This window comes from Arvicola amphibius, chromosome 10 (assembly GCF_903992535.2).
Source record: "Arvicola amphibius chromosome 10, mArvAmp1.2, whole genome shotgun sequence".
Lineage (NCBI taxonomy): Eukaryota > Metazoa > Chordata > Mammalia > Rodentia > Cricetidae > Arvicola > Arvicola amphibius.
In genome coordinates this window covers 65,652,459-65,670,969 of record NC_052056.1, presented here as the reverse complement: position 1 = coordinate 65,670,969, position 18,511 = coordinate 65,652,459, and the positions used below count along the sequence as shown (strand labels likewise).

Below are 18,511 nucleotides of genomic sequence, written 5' to 3'. Positions count from 1 at the left end.
ACCGGAGCCTGCATTCAAATTCAGCTATCAGAATATGCAGGCTTTCTATGCCATCATCAGAGCTCGTTCCTCCTGTTTGAAACTTGCAACACTCAATAGTCATTACTATTTTCCCCTGAATGCTTAGATAAAGCCAATACTTTTCTTAAACATATAAAAGAAACAAAATGCAGGAGTTGCTGTTATTTCTAAAGGTGACAGGTGTGAGAAACCGCGTACGTTGTGCCACCTCATGGATATCCTCCTGCTACGTCTCCATCGTAACAAGCCTTGAGGACTGCTAGAAGCCCGCATTTTGATATAAACATTCTTATACTTGTAATTAAGAAGGCAAAATTAACAGACCAACAAAATTAAAACTTTAAAATGCTGCCAATTTATAACTCTATAACTCCTGTCAATGTTTTATACACGCATGCGTGGGCAGTAACACACACACACACACACACACACACACACGCACACACGCACACACACACGCACACACACACACCACTCACACTCCTGATAGGAAATGTTTGTGAAGTCTGAAGTTGAAAGATATCATGTGGACCTGAGTTAATTACTTAATTCTTCTTAAAATAAGTTGTCTCCCAATGAAAAAGAGGATAATAGTTATCAGCTTTTGTATCACCAAGGTCTCAGCGACTATCAAATGATATTAGTTAATTCAACAGATTGAAAGGACAGCGCTGGGCAAAGAGGACAAGGCTGCAGACCCGTGGCTCAGTGACTCCTTTTCCATCACTACGTGATCCTCTAGAGATGAGTAGAGAACAGGGACTTCTAGTGGGGATGTGGGCGGCTCCAACAGTCACCACCGTCATGAAATAGTTTGTTGGATGTTTGGACAGCGCTATTGCAGTTGTTACTGACAAATTCTCCATCTAAATGGACACGGGAGGCCCACTGTTTTGCATGAAACTCCTATTTCTTGTCTTCTATCAGTTTCTATGAAAGAAAAATGAAATGAGACTAATATTTTTTTATTACTGACAATTTAACCGAATCTTCTTTGACCTTCTCTAATTTCCAAGAAATGGAAAGGTTAGGTGGCTCTGTAAGTTAATGCACCATTAAAAATATCCAGCTGTCTTAAGAGCAGATCATAGAAGGGATTGGACAAATAGCATGCGGCAATTTCACACCTTAATTAATGTCACATGGAATCTCGATGGAACTGTTGGGAGTGAGTTAAACCCTGGTTTGGAGGTAACAGATCACAGGGAAATCCCCAGCATGCTGAAATATTTATTGCAAAGGTTGAGAAATTACGAACAAAAGAAGATGTATGTCATTATCTGAAAAGAGCAGGAACAGTATTCAAGTGTCAAAGAAAGACAGAAGTGGGTGACGGATGTGTCAGGAAGAGGAGGGGACGTTTCATTCCGGAGACCAGCAGAAAGTGGCTGGGAAGAGTTACAGTGGGGAAAGGGAAACTCAAAAGAGGAAGGGAAGAAGACAGGGGGTGGAACAGGAAGAGGAAGGGAGGGAGACCAAGAGAGACAGAGAGTCAGTGTGACTATCTTTTCTGGAATATACTGTGCCAGGGACGTCTGTATTTTATTATAAATAATTAATAAATATTATAAATACTTTCTGTATTTATCTATAGTATGGTGCTGCTAAAAAGAGACTCTTTGCACATGAACCTTCTAGCTCTTGATGATTATATACATATGTGTGTTGGTATGTATATGTTTATATATATATGTGCATACATATATATGTATATATGCATTGTGTATTTGTGCATATTGTATATACACACATATGTGTATATTTTCCCAGTTGGAGCTGCCCAGTGTGTACTTCTCTTTGGTGACTCACTGTAGGAGGAACTCTCTGCTCTACAATCTCAAGATTTTTTTCATCAAATGTTATATCTCTTAGCATTTAAGACAGAAGATAATAAGACAATCTCCATTTTTCTAAAGAATTATTTAAGGCATTTTGCTTTTAATCTGGTAAAATTTGAGACACCGAACCATCTTATCATGGTTAATCCTCATTTTTCCATGAAGCAGATGAAATTTATAACTGACTTCATTCTCAAAGGTGGTCAAGACTGAAGAAGAAAAATAATTTCCTCAAAATTACTTAGTAGGCAATTGCTAAAAGTAATCAGAACTAGAACATCTCATTCTTGGTTAGTTTGGTGTTTCTCAGGTTACACATTTTTTTGTTGATTAAGTTAATAAAATAATTGGCATGGCACCTGCGAACTCCATATAGTAATTAGCCTAGCACTAAAAGATGCCTATCTAAGTAACAGTGATGAATTTCAAGTTGCAACATGATTTGGATAGCTATACTCATTGTGTCTGTGACAGAAAGTTCCTGAAGGGAAGAAAACCGCACTGAACTTTCTACAAGGCTGGTGAACCGAACAGAAGTTCCAGCAGAAGTTGCAGGTCCACAGCCTAATTACAATTTCCCTTGGGGCATCTTTAGCCCCATTACTAACCATTGTGCCCTCTCGTATTTGACCTGACATTCTTATGACTAACAGGTGAAACCTTTTGGAATGTGTTAACTTATGAAAGCCCTTAGTGGTTCCTAACCAAAGGCTGTATTGTCAGAGAGCACCCAAGTCAGTAGCAGGGATGTCTCTGCTTTGCTTTTTCCACTTTATGTAATGTCTTTAACAATGTGTTTGAACGGTTTCTTAAGTTATGACTCTCTTTTCCTGTCATTGTTAAAACTTCATCCAACTCTTACCACATTGGAATTTGGAGTTTAAGGGAATTTAAACTGTGGTCCTTGGCCATGGTCACCCACATTGGGTTCCAGGATAAACTTACTCTTATCCTTCTGAGGTAAGAGTTTTCTTTGCATATACAGTGTCAGAGGAACAAATTACTCAATTTCATCCAGTGCAGGGATCATAATAATCTAAAAAAAAAAAAAAACTTAAACTGTCTGTGACCAAACTTGATCAAAATAAGCTGAGTAATTTAACACCCAGTTTAGTTCAGAGCGTCCAGCCTCATTTGGTGAGCACCGGGGTCATTTGGACAGCTTTAAAAGTTGTACATACTTAGGACACACCCAGACTTGATGAGGTCACTTGGCAGGTTTGTGGCTTTTAAGAACCCCACAGATGGTCATCATACCATTGTTTGAGATGCTACAATCTATGCTATTCTGCTAGGTCTTAAAATTACGTAACTAACAAAGAAAATGGATAACATGTAATTGCCCCACAGAGAGGAGAGAATGAAAAGCATTATGATCTTCTTTCCCCATCAAAAAGTGTTAGAAATGCATTCGTATTCCTAATTCAAACGTAATACTTTCATAGGGATGGGTTTCAATAAATAAATACTTTGGTAATATCTTTCATTCTCCAGTACCCAATTTTGGAAACTTAAAGTCTTTGGATAACATACAGGTGCACGCATGCATATCACAGACATGCACACACACGCACGCACGCACGCACAATTTTTCAAGGAGGAATAATTTGATTTTAATTACTCAACCACTTGCAAGAGCTGAGTAAAGAGCTTTTGAAAGAGAAGGAAGGAGAAATTGAGGTGTCTGTATCTTCTTCTTTGTCAAAGAGTCTTTTGCTCTCTATCTGATACTGGCAGGGGAGGTCACCTGAAGACAGTTTAAATCTGGGGTGTCACTTCTCAGAATAATGCTCTTCAGTGCTGTTGTGGTAAATTCTAGAGACAATCCAAGTAAGTAGAGGCTTGTTCAGTGTACATAGCAATGGACTTAAATACCAAGTCAGTGCATCCGGTAGATGTACCAGCAACCCCTCATTAACGCTGTCTTTAATTAACGCACATCAGAGAGTGAAGGACTGAAGGGGCATGGGCACGTGGTGATGATTACCATGTTATCTGTGAAGAATTACTGATCCTTTAGGTGGAAAAAAACGACACAGGAATGGAATTGAAGGCAAAGATGTTTGAAGAAAACAAAAGCAATCACAATAATAAAATAGCAAACTTTGGCTTTCTACCACATAGGGCTAACCTACTTCACAAAAGAACAGCCCACTCATCATGCAGTGCTGGGGTCTGTCAGGGTGGTAATGGTAGAAGCAGTGGGTTTACAGGCTTATACAGATTTTCTTGAACATTTAAAAATAAAACACCCAACAACTACTTTTTTAAACAGCTATATGCCTAATTGCTTGCAGTGAATTTATTTCACATTTCTTTTTTAAAAGCATCTTCTAATTATATGTTTTATAATTAGACCATGGAGAGATCATTTAAAAAAATAAAACCCTTCCTTTTAAAATACAGGTTTATGGCTAGAATACCTTTCATCTTAAGTTTTGATTGAGAAGAAATAGACAAGTAAATAGCAAATTACCAATGATAGAAATAGTGCATAAAACTGTACTTTATTCATTACTAATTTAATAAATGAAATGTGTCTAGACTATTTTATATGTAAATCTAATGCAAGGTTTTATCAGAGCTTATGATTTTACACTGAAGTACTTACAAAATGTGCAGAAAATCATGTAAGAGGCAATAAGACAATACCTCCCATCCTTGCAGGATGGCCTCATTTCTATCTATCTATCTATCTATCTATCTATCTATCTATCTATCTATCTATCTATCTATCTATCTATCCATCTATGTATCATTTATCTATCTATCTTTCATCTACCTGTCTATCATCTATGTATCTATCTATGTATCTATCTATGTATCTATGTATCTATCTATGTATCTATGTATCTATGTATGTATGTATGTATCTATCTATCTATCTATCTATCTATCTATCTATCTATCTATCTATCTATCTATCTATGTATCTATCTATCTATGCATGCATGCATCTATCTATCTATCTATCTATCTATCTATCTATCTATCAATCATCTATCTATCTATCTATCTATCTATCTATCTATCTATCTATCTATCTATCTTTCATCTACCTATCTGCCTATCATCTATATATCTTTCATCTATCTATCGATTTATCATCTGTTTCTTTTTCTCTCTCCTTCCCCCCTCTCTTCTATTTTATTCTATTTGATGTATATGAGTGTTTTGTCTGCATATCTGTCTGTGTACTACATGCCTGAGGGTGTCAGAAGATGCTGTTAAATCTCCTGGAACTGAAATCACAGCTGGTTGTTAGCTGTCATGTGGCTGCAAGGAACTGAAACTGGGTCCTCTGGAAAAGCAACTGGTGCTCTTATCTGCAGAGTCATTTTTCAAGCTTTGTCAATCGTGTCCCCTTCCTCCAGAGTAGGGTATTAATTGAAGCTAAGATCTATGAATGGATATAGCTACTATTAAGTGTTGGTGTTCTTAAAGGGTTTGGAGCCCTTTCCATATAAGGTTTTAAGCTGGAACTATTTTTAATCAAAACCCAAGCTTACAAGTTATTCATATCTTGGTTTTCTTAACTGTGTAATGAAAAAGTCAATATATCACCAACTTCATTATATTATTGATTGAGTTTAGTTTATCAAACTAACAATGTACCTGTTAGACATCAGTAGATATACCAATTTCCAAAACAAAAACAACTATAAACTTGTGTGTGTTGTGTGTGTGTGTGTGTGTGTGTGTGTGTGTATTTGTGGAAAAGCCATATGATTTTATTGTCAGAAACTTTGGAAATAATTTATCCCTAATTATTTTGCATAGCGGAAAATTAAAAGTATTAAAAATAATAAGTATATAATCATTTTATACCTTATTTATAGATTATAAATGTATATAATTGTTATATGTCCTTGTTGAATTGATTTCCTTCTTTGTCTCTTTGTAGAGTTTACCTCAAAGTATATTTTATCTGATCTGAGTAGAGATGCTCCTGTCTGCTAGTGTTCTCCTTTAGCACGGCATGTCTTTTATTGTCTACTCACTGTGTCTATATATACTAGGGAAGGTCACTTCCTGTGGGCAGCAAACTGTAGGACTGGGTGACTCACTGAGTTATTTATTTCTAAGATTATCGCATCTTCATGTTTTTTTAAAAGTACATTCAGCCTCTATATTGAAATTAATTTTCCTTTTTAATTTTTATTAATAAATTATTTTTAAAATAACAGGCACAAAGACAACACCTTCTTAATAATTTCAACTCAGTTTGAACACGGTACTACATTTGGTACCATGCACACATTTTCAATATGTAATTTTATATCACTTCATAAACAGTTGTCTTAATTCTGCCAGGTGTAATAACAGGTTACTATGTGATTTTGACCTCGGTCTATAGAGATATGAGACATAGCCCCATGGTTTCAGGCATCTGGACACCTGATCTGTGGTTAATGATGGTGTTTGGGAGGGTTTAGGAGGTGCTGTCTATCTGAAGGAAGAATGTGGCTGGTGGTGGCTGGGCTTTGAGAGTCTAAGGCCTTGCCCTACATTGGATGCTTTCTCTCTTTTCCGTTGGAAGTTCAAGATGTGAGTCTTCAGCCTTCTGTTCCTACTGTCTGCCATTCTGTCACCACCGTGATGGATTCTTGCTCCAGAGAACCATAAACCAAAATAAACTCTTTCTTCTGTAAATTGCCTTGCTCATTGTAGTTGATCACAGCAGCAGAAAAGTAACTAATACATGGTACAGCATTTCGACATTACCGTCTCATTATCCCTGGCTTCTCTGGGTAGCTGGGCATTCACAGCTTAGTCCCACTATCAGGGCAATGTAATGTAGTGGAAGGTGCTTATTCACTGGCTCTGGCCTTCTGGGATTGTAATCTCATGGTGGTATTTCTCTAGACTTGTGATCTTGGAAACTTTACTTAATTGATTTAAATAAATAAGAATAACCTAGAGCTATTGTAATTCTTTTTATCTTTTAAATAGAGATAATATATACAATTTGCCTAGTGAATACTAAATTGGTAGGTTGTATATAACAAGAATAGTTTGGAAACCCAAAAGGAAGGAAGACGTTCTTGTACACAAAAGAAAAGCCTAACGTGACTTCAATTATCTTTCTTACTAATAGAAACCCAATATAGCTGCATAGAGAATTGATGGAAACTGGCTCAAATTTTCATGGACAAATACAACAGAGAAACATAAAAGACCTGACCACTTAATGTTTATCAAGTAATGTCTAAGAGCATAAATCTCTCCAAGGATGTGCAAGGAGTTTTATTTCTACAATGTGGTATATTCCAGGAGAAAAGGAAAAGCAACCACTAGTAGACATGCTCAGTAGCATTGAGTCCCCTTGCCTAGTAATTAGATTATGGCCACAGCCTTTCTGACTTCAGACCAGCCCATGTCATCCATGTTCATGGAAGCTGAGCACTTGACTGCTTGAGGCAGAGTGCTTTGGTTTGAAGCCCAGGTCTGTTACTTACTGAATCTATGACTCGGGACTAATTACACACTGACACCTTTGCTTCAATCTTTTCAATGTTTGTGAAGCAAATTATACTAGAACCTACTTGATAAAAATGGAATAAAAATGAGAAAATAATTGAGGCATACTTTAAAGCACCACCTAGAAGAAGAAAGAATTACAAAACTGCACTAATGTTGTTTGATTAAGTATACTTTGTTCTTTAAGAAAAATGACAAATACATGGATAGGGAATTAAATGGTCCTTGATGGGACAGCAGCTAAATATTTGTCTTCAGAATTGAATCTTGTCACATTCTTTGTTTTTCACACCTAAGAGTTCTTTCCTACAAACGAACTACACAAAGGACGTTGGAGTTAAATTGAATTATTAGTGAATCTGATTTAAAAACAGACACCATTTTCCTCACAGTATGAAGGGGTAAAGCCTTACTATTCACCAGTGATAGCAAAATTAAAATGAACAACTAACATGTTTCTGGTCAGGGAACCCAGGGCATTCTAAAGTGAAGAAGATGCAATCTGGAGACAGAACTGATGTCTCAGTACCCATTCGACCACTGCCCTCCTGGACCTGCATACGTATTTGACACGAAACCATCCATCATGAGACTATATGTTCATCTCCTCTATACCTAAGTATGGCTAACCGTCTAGGTGTTGCCACTGAGATGCTAAGATTATGTGGCCAGTGGACAGTATGGTGACTTGAAACTTGCATAGATTTTCAACCCCTTCTTCTAGTTCTTTCTTGCCCTATGAGTCTGGTAATGAAGCTGACAAGATCACACTCAGTGTGTGTGTGTGTGTGTGTGTGTGTGTGTGTATGTGTGTGTGTGTGTAGTTTTTGACAAGGGTGCAATGCACAAGTCTAGGCATGCACTGTACACACAGCTGCATTTTGTGCATCATTCTGCCTGCACTGTGCAGATCTAGGGAATCACAGCAAGACACTAAGGTGTAAGATGTGAAAGATTCAAGCAGCCGAGGTCCCCAAACTGGGACACCACAGCACCATTTCTGGAGAGCTTACTTCCAGATTTAGTTTTGAGAGAAGTTGTATGACTAACCTGCTATTGACAGGTATTGTGCGAGGCCTATCTTAATTCTAGTTTATAACACTGTAAGAGTCATCTTGTACCTTCCCTGATTTATATAAAATGCAGCAATAAGCAGAACACTGAAGTGCATCTGGGACTGTGAGCACAGTCATCCCACGTATTTCTTCCGACATATACATAAGGCCGTCCACCCAAGGGAAAACTCAACTAACCAGAGTGCAGGAAGCCGCTCCAATTAAGGAGGCCGATTATAGATGTTTCCTTTGGGGGAGTGGAGTGGGAGGGGCTCCACAAGACTCTATTATCTATATAAAGAATAAATAAAACTCATAGATTTTTAAAATGTTTTTCTAACTTTACTGAAGCTTGTTAATGGCATTGTGCTACTTTTGCAAAAAAAAATGAATATATCAGCTTAACTGTTAAAAATGATACGGGAGTTGAAAGTGTTATTTGCCAAAGCATTTCTAATTTTGAGTATATTTCCTACAGCAGTATTATCTACTTCTTAGGGACCTTCTACTCAGCCTTACAAAGTGGGCACATGTCTTCCTTTAACTATAGTATTCTTGGAATGCTTTTGTCTCTATTTGTATGAGTCTGGTCTAGTCTTCAATGATATATTCCTTTCTGTGGAAAAGACAATGCTTTCTCTAATTCCCAGTATTTATTCTACAACATGAAATACACTACCTTTCCCATGACACTAATGCCACTGGTAATTGTGTTTCGTTCCTCGAAGACTATGTCCTCTGGAAAATAAGTTATTAGCCCTTACATTTACTTTCTTCCTCCACATGTTCACTTAGTCAACTGAGAACTGATTAAATGTCTCTTTACGCTGTGCTAAATAGCGCACATGACAAAGGAGAGATGTGAGGAAAAAAACCAAATCTACTCCATTCATTCAGAGAACGAATTAACCATAAATGGGCGGAGACAGTGGGACAGTGGGCACGTCTACCACAACACGATCCAGCAGGAAAACATACAGAAGATTGGAAAAAGAGCGCTGCATTCTTCTGGTAAAGGAATCAGAGGAAAAGCAGCGACCAAAGTAGGAACTCTTGAATTCATCCCCTGCCAAGGTTCATAAGCAGATGAGTGGGTGAAAATTAGGGCCAGCGAGATAGCGAGCACATGGCCAACCACAGGGCAAGTTGAGTTTCACGTGACTAACGACGGGAGGTGAGAGGAAAGGCTCGAGAGGCATTAGGAGTAGCGACTGTCAACTTCCACCCAGCCTTCAAACACAACATAATCTGGGCGAGATTGTGACCGACTGCTGTGGTCTGCTACAGTCACACGTACCACATGTACACTGGCAGCTGCCGCTGGGCACACGCTCCATCTGACCGCATCTATAACATTTACAGGAGAGCAAGTCCAACGAAGTCAGGGTTGCAATGCACTGTCTCAGCGGTTTCCGAAGTTAGTATAATGGTTTCCAGAGAATAATGTGATATTGATAAGTGCCAATATATAATTAAGTTTTTCATCTGCACTGCAAATATGGTCACTCGAAATCCTGGGTGGAGAAGATTTCGGAACCAAAGAGTTTCCCTCAATAGGCTTATTCCCCTGCTCAATTTGGAGCAAGTCAACACTATTTTAGTGATGGAAGGAGGACAAGTTTTAGACTCACATGAGAAGGGAAATTCTGCAGATCAAGTAAAATAGCACACTATTGTTCCTTACATATATGAAGAAAACTAATACACAATGTTATTACATTTTCTCATAGGGACAAAGAGATCAGCATCCCACATGTTTATAAAATTCCTTGGAATAGAATAAGCTCTATAATAATAGTATTAGTATTTTTCAGAGGTATCCCAAAAGACTGAATAGTGCTTAAGAAAGAAGGAAATTACATTTCAAATGGTAACTGACACAAATTTTCTATATCCAGAAATTTTCCATATTCAGGTATATTTTTTGTCTAAGTATCACATATTTACGAGAGTCTCTGGTCTGTTTTTTCTCTTTGCTAGGAATGTTCCTATTATATTTCCTTTTTTTTTTTTTTTCCGAGACAGGGTTTCCCTGTAGTTTCTAGAGCCTGTCCTGGAACTAGCTCTTGTAGACCAGGCTGGCCTCGAACTCAGAGATCCGCCTGCCTCTGCCTCCTGAATGCTGGGATTAAAGGCGTGCGCCACCACCGCCTGGCTTATATTTCCTAAATCTTTACTCAATCATTACCCTTCAGGCAGAGCCTACAGAACAGAGGACAAGAAGCACTGGTTCCAACACACAGTTCAGGGTGAAGGGAGAAAAGACTGCTTTCATACCTTCAATAGGTTTTGGTACAAAATGAGATGAGGGCTTGGTTTTCTTCACTCTGTTCCCCTTCATGATTTGACCTTCTTTATTGAGCCCTAGGAACCATGCACGCCCTGATTCCTGCTGGCGATACAGGGTTGAAGAATAGATCACATAGTAGTTTTCAAACACAGACTCCTTAAATTTGCATTCTGGGGTAAAAACATCCTGCAGAAACAAGCACAGTGAGAGAGAAAGGAGTTAGCAACGAATCAGCAATGGCTGCATCCAGTTTTAAACATATCCCCAGTGTTCAGAACAAGGCACAGGAAGCTGAACAAGATTTCAGTTCGCACGCATATGGAGAACTCAAGATTCTTTTTATGACCAACTTTTAGTCCAGAGAAAACAACTGCTCAGCTATGGTCACACTCATTGGAGGCTAAAGTCCTGAATAGGTCTGAAATCTTAGCAAGTCAAATCTTCAAATCAAAGTTTTTGGACATTTTTATGGCTCTTACATGGAGTTAAACTGGTGAAACTTACCAAAATAAAAATGCAACCACACATAATGCACGACACCCAATACTTTTGAAGCAGATGTGTGATATGTGAAAAAATCTACGATTCAGAAAAGCACTTGCCCCTAAACTTATCAGTATGCTACTACTTTGCTTGATGCCTGTAGCTTCCCCTTTCATTCATTTAACGTCTGTAGCTTTACCTTTAATTCATTTCAAATGCATACTTAATAATCAAAATGTTAGTTTGAGGCCAGCCTGGTCTACAAGAGCTAGTTCCAGGACAGGCTCCAAAGCGACAGAGAAACCCTGTCTCAAAAAACAAATCATCAAGCAGTAGGAGAAAATACTCCTCGTGAAGAATCCTCCGTGAAACATAGAATGACACAGCTATTCCAGGAAGAGCTACTAAGAACATCTACTTCAGCCTCATCTCTTAAGTGAGAAAATCAAAATGCTAAAGAGCTAGTTAAAAGGTGCATGAAAATAAAATTACAAACCAATATCAGAATTTACTCTTAATTGTGTTACAATCGCAGACTCGCCTCTCAGACTCACCACTTCTGTTTCTAATGATGCATAATGCAATTTTATAATCCATACAATAAAATAATGCCTTAATATGCCAGTGAATGAAGTGTATCTTTCTAAAGATGAATTGCCTCTTCTTCTGAGATAAGCCAAAGAAAAATGTGATAGGATGCTACCCAGCTAAAAGCAAGTAACCCCCCGTCCCCATGCCAAGCATGCCCGCCATAATGAGTCTTTGTCACTGCACACTGCAAAGTTGGCAATGTGAAGCCTCACAAATTGACGCATTTACACAGAGAACTGGACAAACAATGACTGCGTAGAAATAAAGCTGGCAGGAACCATGTCTTTATAGATGACAGTCCTGCCTTCGTTTAGAGAGAGAGAAACAACAACTAGGAGGCTAGTGACGATGGTCAGTGCTGAAGATGCCACCAAAAGGACGCCTGTGATTTGAAATGAGTTTCATACTACTGAACAAAAGATGGGACTGAGAAAATAAAAATGGTATAAGAATAGTAACAGTACATTAGCACCTTTTATATTAAAAGTGAAAATGCCAGTTCTTGTAGTAGTCCTCAATCTAAAAATAATATCCTGATTATCTTGGAAATAAATGACTATAAGATATTAATATGAGGGTGATCAAAACTGCCCAGTTAAAAGCATTGATAAGGATAAGATTGTGTATAATCTATAGCTCTCACAGATTGCTGATAGGATCACAAAATGGAGTAATAGAAGAGAAAGTGGCCTGACATTTTCCCAAAAGAATAAAAATAGAGTAAGGAAGGATTCAATCATCTTACTCCTAGCCATGAACCTCTAGGATGTGAAAACATGAATATAAGAAATTTTATACATAAATGTTGATAGTAGTATTGATTACAGAAACAACTTAAATATCTATCAACCGTTGAGTAGATCAACAAAATGTGGCATAGCTGTATAATGTATTGCTATTCACTGGGAGGAGTAATGGGATACTGATTCATTTGAAAATATAAATGAGCCTTAAAACATTATGCTAAGTGAAACACAAAACCATTAGGCTACATGGTGCAAATGCTACATGTTATTTGATTCCATTTAAATGAAATATTACAACAGGGTTTGTAATATTGTATATAATGAGCAAACCATCTCAGAGATGGATAATAATGGATGTCAAGTGCTACCACGGAGTTGGCATAAAACAGAGAATAACTGCTTCCCTGGAGAAATGGATAGGAGTCAGAACTAAACAGTTCTGATGTTCGTGTACCTCTGTAGAAATACAAAAATCTAATGAAAGTCTTTAAGTGTAAATTTTACTGTGTGTACATGATATTTAATAAAACATCATAGAAACAAATTGGCTGGAGAAGATGAGGGGAGAGAAGAAAACTATTGCGTGTTCTTGCCTGGCAGCCTTGGTCTTAACAAGGTGTGCTCTTTAGGTCATCAAGTCCATATTACCAAGAAAGAGTCAAATCGTTGCCAAATACAGATATTAAAGAAGAACAGATTCAATTAGCAAAATGTATCATTATCAGTCTTTTCAGGGTTCCATGCTGGCACTGAACCCAGGCCTTGTGTATGCTCGGCAAGTGCACTGCCCTCAACTGCATCACCAGGCCAGTACTGGTCTGCTTTTTCAAACTGATGAACTTCCTGAAGCGAGTTCCTATTAAAAGAAAAATGGCTTATTGAGCTGATAGTTTTAGATGCTAACAGGGCTCTAGATAGATGATAAAAGGGAAAAAAGATGGGGTAAAAATCATTTCATAAAATAGGAAGTCAGAGACAGACATGGATTCTGCAGTGCTTCCTAAGACCACATTCTTAGTTGACTCAAAGAATTACCACTATGCCCCACCTCTTACTTGTCCTGCTACCTTCCAATCTTGTCAGTCTATAAGAAAATCAAGTTCTGGTTTGGAATTAAGTTGAAAGATTTAGAAAAAGTTTAAATTTGCTATTATTTTAAAAGTATACTGGAGGTTTGGAGAGAGCATTTAATAGGTAAAAATGTTTGCTAAGCATGAGAAACTATGATAGATCTCACAGAACTCAAATGAAAACATTGGTGTCTGTCTGGGTCAGCAGAGACAGACGGATCTGTGACTTACTGCCAAGCCAATCCAGCTGAAATAATGAGTCCCAGGTTCAGTGAGATTTGCTGTCTCAAAATATAATATGGAGATGCCTTTGAAAGAAACCTCATTAACCTCTCTGACCTCTGCACACATATGCACATGCATGCAGGTTAACTCACGTGAGTATGTACACACACAAACCCAAGATGACTGAGTGATTTCAATGCTTTTGTGTCTTGATCTATCTCAACACTAAGTAAACATAGTGTTATCTCTAGATGTTAAGGGGCTCTGAGACTCCAGGGAGAAACCTTAGGGCACTGAATCTGCATGGGCAATGACTTTCAGTATAACCTCTACTATAGAACTGCTGTTTCAATTTAAACATAAAGTTGGGCATCTGTGAAATTACACTATATTTTCTACTACACTCTTTTTGCATAATAAAAAACAGAAATCCTGGACTTGTAGTACTGACCAATAAAGACTGTGCTTCTAGCACCATACATATTGCTTTATGAGACTTCAAGTCAGTGGCTAAAACCTGAATTTCCTATTTTTCAGATGAAAAAAGAGGCACGTCAAGAGAAAGAGTTGATACAGATGGACACACGTTATGAATGTATGTAGCACCCTGTTAGCGTTATTCATGTGACAGAATGACTGTATTTTTTTCAGACAACAAGCTATTAGATTCTGTGCTTTAGTCACATATTTGTGTGTTGCCTATCATCCAGAAAGGCATGCACAAGCATACCTAACACAAAGTGCACAGTCATTTAAAAGCCTTTGGCTGAGACCTGACAATCACATACATTCAGATGGATCCTAAGATTGTTCAACGGCTGTCTAGACTGGCAGTACATCCGGTGTGCAGTGAAGACACTCTGGAAGCCAAGGGTGACGAACCCTAGAATGATTTGACCAGGACTGAAAACAGAGCCACGGGCAGTATAATAAGGAAGAGTTTTCCCTCTTGAAAATTCAAATTGCAATTTGTGAATTCTTCTTATGTCTGTGATCTTGAGCTTTTAGCTTAATGCAGAAATTACAGTAAGGTTTATAGAAACTTGTTTTGATGAAGCAGAACCTCCCCATATGTGCATCATGTACGTAGAAGAGGGCAATGCTTATGCTACAACCTAGTCACTTACTTTTTAAAAATTATTCATCCACTAGAATAGTCATTACTTCAGTAGAATATGAATAGGTTGATAGTGTTCAGATACAAATATTTATCAGAGGTTTCCATGTTTTGGTTCTAGTGCTATCCAAGCCTGTGACAAGCTCCTTTTCACCTTCTGAACATGTCTCCCACCTAGCCTTGTTCTTAACAGTTCAGAACATCTACCCACCTCAGTCCAGAGGATAAATGAAAGCCAAATCATTCCCCAACTCCATTCCACCTGGTTCCAGTCTGACCCTGCAGAATTCTAGAGTTATACCTTCAAAGTGAATGCTGTACTTGGATTTACTCTCGTGTCAAATTTATTCCTGACTTTTTTCCTCCACTTAGCTTTCGGATATACATGGTCTCTGTCTTGCTAGTCTGTAGGTGACAACGATTTCCTTTTGAAAAGGCTTTAACTGTGGCAATACAGACAGTAACAAGCCTCATTTAAATGCGTTTTCTTGGAAGATGCAAATATCATGAAGAATAAGGAGATGGAAATTTAGAGATCCTAGTGGAAATATGACAAAAATGCTGTATGTTTTTCATAGCTGATCACACTGACATGGTTCTCAGCAAATGCCAGTTCCTGGGCACACTACACTTCCTACCTGAACAATGACGATACCATTCTCTTGACCTCTCTATCCTAGACTTCCAGGAAAGATGATAGTTACAGTAACATTAGGCAATTGAACTTCCCCGCCTTCATTTTATCAAAGCATTGTTATAGTTTTTGCAATATTGAAGGTGTTGTCTGTATGGTTCGTCCTCCTCCCATACATCCACTACACTTCAGTTCATGGGAAACTGCTCCTTGTCACATTTTACAAATCTCAACACATTTGGCAGTCATTTTATTCTTGTTGAAATAAGTGACAAGAATTACACAACAGGGAAACAAAGTAATGATAATATGTAACAATACAGAAGTGACGACCGAACAGAGTTGGTTGTGTTGTCTTAAGTATTATTTTTGACTTAAATTTTCTCTTATCTACAAACGAGAAAAACAATTTTCATATTAAAATGTTACAAAAAATATTACTTCCTAAAATCTCCCTTCAAAATGAAGATTTTCCTTCTAATTTTACTGACAGAAGATTTATACCATTTTAATGTCAGTAAAACCTATAGGCTACAAGTAAATTTGATTCATAACAAAAATCTAACATTTGAAAGCCACTTCTGTATACGTGTTGCTTTCACTGGTTAATGAATAAAGAAGCTACTTTCGGCCAATAGCTTAACCAAATATAGCCAGTCTAGTAACAATATATACAGAATGTAGGCAGAGTCAGTGAGAAGTCACGGAACCACCAGAGACAGATGCCAGGTGGAACTTACTTGGTAAGCCACTGCCATGTGGCAAAACACAGATTAATAGAAATGGGTTTATTTAAGTTATAAGAGTAAGCCAGAAATATGCTTAAGCTATTGGACAAACAGTATTGCAAATAATATAGTTTCTGTGTGGTTATTGTGTGGTCTGGGAAGCCAGGAAAGAACAATCAGTTTCTGTCTACACATTAGGAAGAGAGGATGTGGGGGTGGGCTGAAGGGTAGGTGACAGGGAGCAGCGGAAAGGGTGGAAGGGAGAACTACGATTGGAATGTAAAATGAAATTAAAAAAAATTTTAAAAAAGATCTCTACAGACACAAGGGGTCACAAAGATTAAATTATATAACACCTCTCTTTTGATTACAAAACCAAACAATTATTTAAAATCATTTTCCTTTCATTGAATATAATTTACAATATGTTTTGTTTTTTGTTATTTATTTATTTATATTTTTAATAAAAAATTTCCACCTCCTCCTCTCCTCCCATTTCCTCCCTCCCTCAAAAAATTTACAATATTTTTGTACTTGGTTATTGTGTGAAATTGTGAATTAATCTGATTTTTTTAGTCAAAGCCAAATCTTTTCGCAGTGGTAGTCAAGGAAGCTAAATATATGCTACAGAGGATCTCTTTCGAAGCCAGAGCCCATTCTCATCACAACCATGCCTGCCTTCCCTTGTTTGAACTGTAATGTGCCCGCTTTTGTACCTGGGTAAGAGTCTGTGATGTGCATAGCCCTGTGTAGTTGACATGGTAACAGGGCACTATTCTGCTCACCCATCCTTCCTCTTCTTTGGCTGGCATGATCATGAGATGGATATGAAGCTGGTGAAGGCACAATCCTTGCCCTCCAGCCTCTGGTGTCCTTGCTGTTGCTCAAACACAAGTGGTGCATCCAGTTTCCCCTAATTCCTGACAGCTCTTCACTTCTTACCATCCTAGTTACTACTTTGGGAAGACCCCTTCCTTGTCAACACGCCATGGCCTCAGGGAGAGGACGGAAGCACCTTCTCAACCTGCTTTCTAACCTTTATCTTGATATTTCGTTTTTCATAAAATTGCCCAAGGTCATTGAAAATTGACCTTTTAAAGCTTCATGAAGGGGACACTGTGACTGTTACACTCCCCCGTATCTCAGTAAGTCTGGAAATAAAAACGACTTGCTCCAAGGGAATGAATTTGGTGGTGAAAAGACATCCCAAGGCCTGAGTCACTCTGCTGTGCATTTCTAAGTTGTGTGAAGAGTGGGGCTGTTTGTCTTCTTGGGCGCTCATTTCCCTCAATGTAAAATATAACTGTTGGCCAAATTAATCAATCACAAGCGTGTCTTGTCTCTTCACCTCCTGTAGCCTTATTATTCATACCAAAATTAGTTTCTTGGATGTAAAACAATTCATATACAATATCATTTCACAATAGTTCTAACCTACTCAAGAAATGTTTCTATACTATTAAAATATTATGAGGAAAAATTTAACCAGAGAAAATAAGCTGTGTGATTGTTTGAGTAGGAATGATAATTTTATGGTATTTAAACTTTCCCTTCTGTTAAAAGTTCGTCAAGATTTTGTTGCTGTTGTTTTGTTTCTTGTTCTTCTAGTTTTTATTTTCTTTTTTACTTTTCTGATCAAATAACTTTTTAAAAACCTACAACTCATGCTGGTCACAACCTCTTAGTCTCAAGTTATAATACTGGCTCAGCCTACAAAGAAGATAGAATCAGGACCATGTCCCATTGTGCCTGGCCTTACCTTCTTCAAACTCTTTTAGCAAATGAAGCTGTCTTAGCTGTTTGCTACAAAGTATTGTTACTAGAACATGTAAAAAGAAAGAAAGAGAAAGCAAACACTGGTAATTCTTGCAAACTTGGTTTGTACCGAACAATTCCAGAACAGGTTTCTTCCACAGCCCTTTGAATGTCTGGCGCTGAAACCTGAGGTCTGCTCACTTCGCTGAAGGTGTTTTGATGCACAGGACTGGAGAACCTTAGTGTGATGGCAGCCACTGTGCTAACTGTGTTGTCCAATATGATGATGTAAAATCAACTGAGAGAATTATTGCTTCCCATTTGACAAGCAAAGAAAATGCTAAATTGCATTACTTCAAATGAGGAGCAACTCTCATCCTGTGGTATCTTTGACTAAAGTCTAATGTTATAACTTAAACAATAAATACAAATATGAGAACCATTGTCTATACATTTTTGAGAATTTTTTAAACTGGA

General features: G+C 37.8%; 1 protein-coding gene across 2 annotated transcripts in view; it reads right to left on the bottom strand.

The window, feature by feature from the left end:
* Positions 1–18,511, bottom strand: part of Fgf12 (fibroblast growth factor 12) — a 344,853-nt gene that overhangs the window by 6,677 nt on the left and 319,665 nt on the right. For both annotated transcript variants that reach the window (XM_038345316.1, XM_038345315.1), the window contains exon 4: positions 10,673–10,871. In XM_038345316.1, coding sequence (XP_038201244.1) covers positions 10,673–10,871 — 199 coding nt within the window. The remainder of the gene's footprint in view (positions 1–10,672; positions 10,872–18,511) is intronic.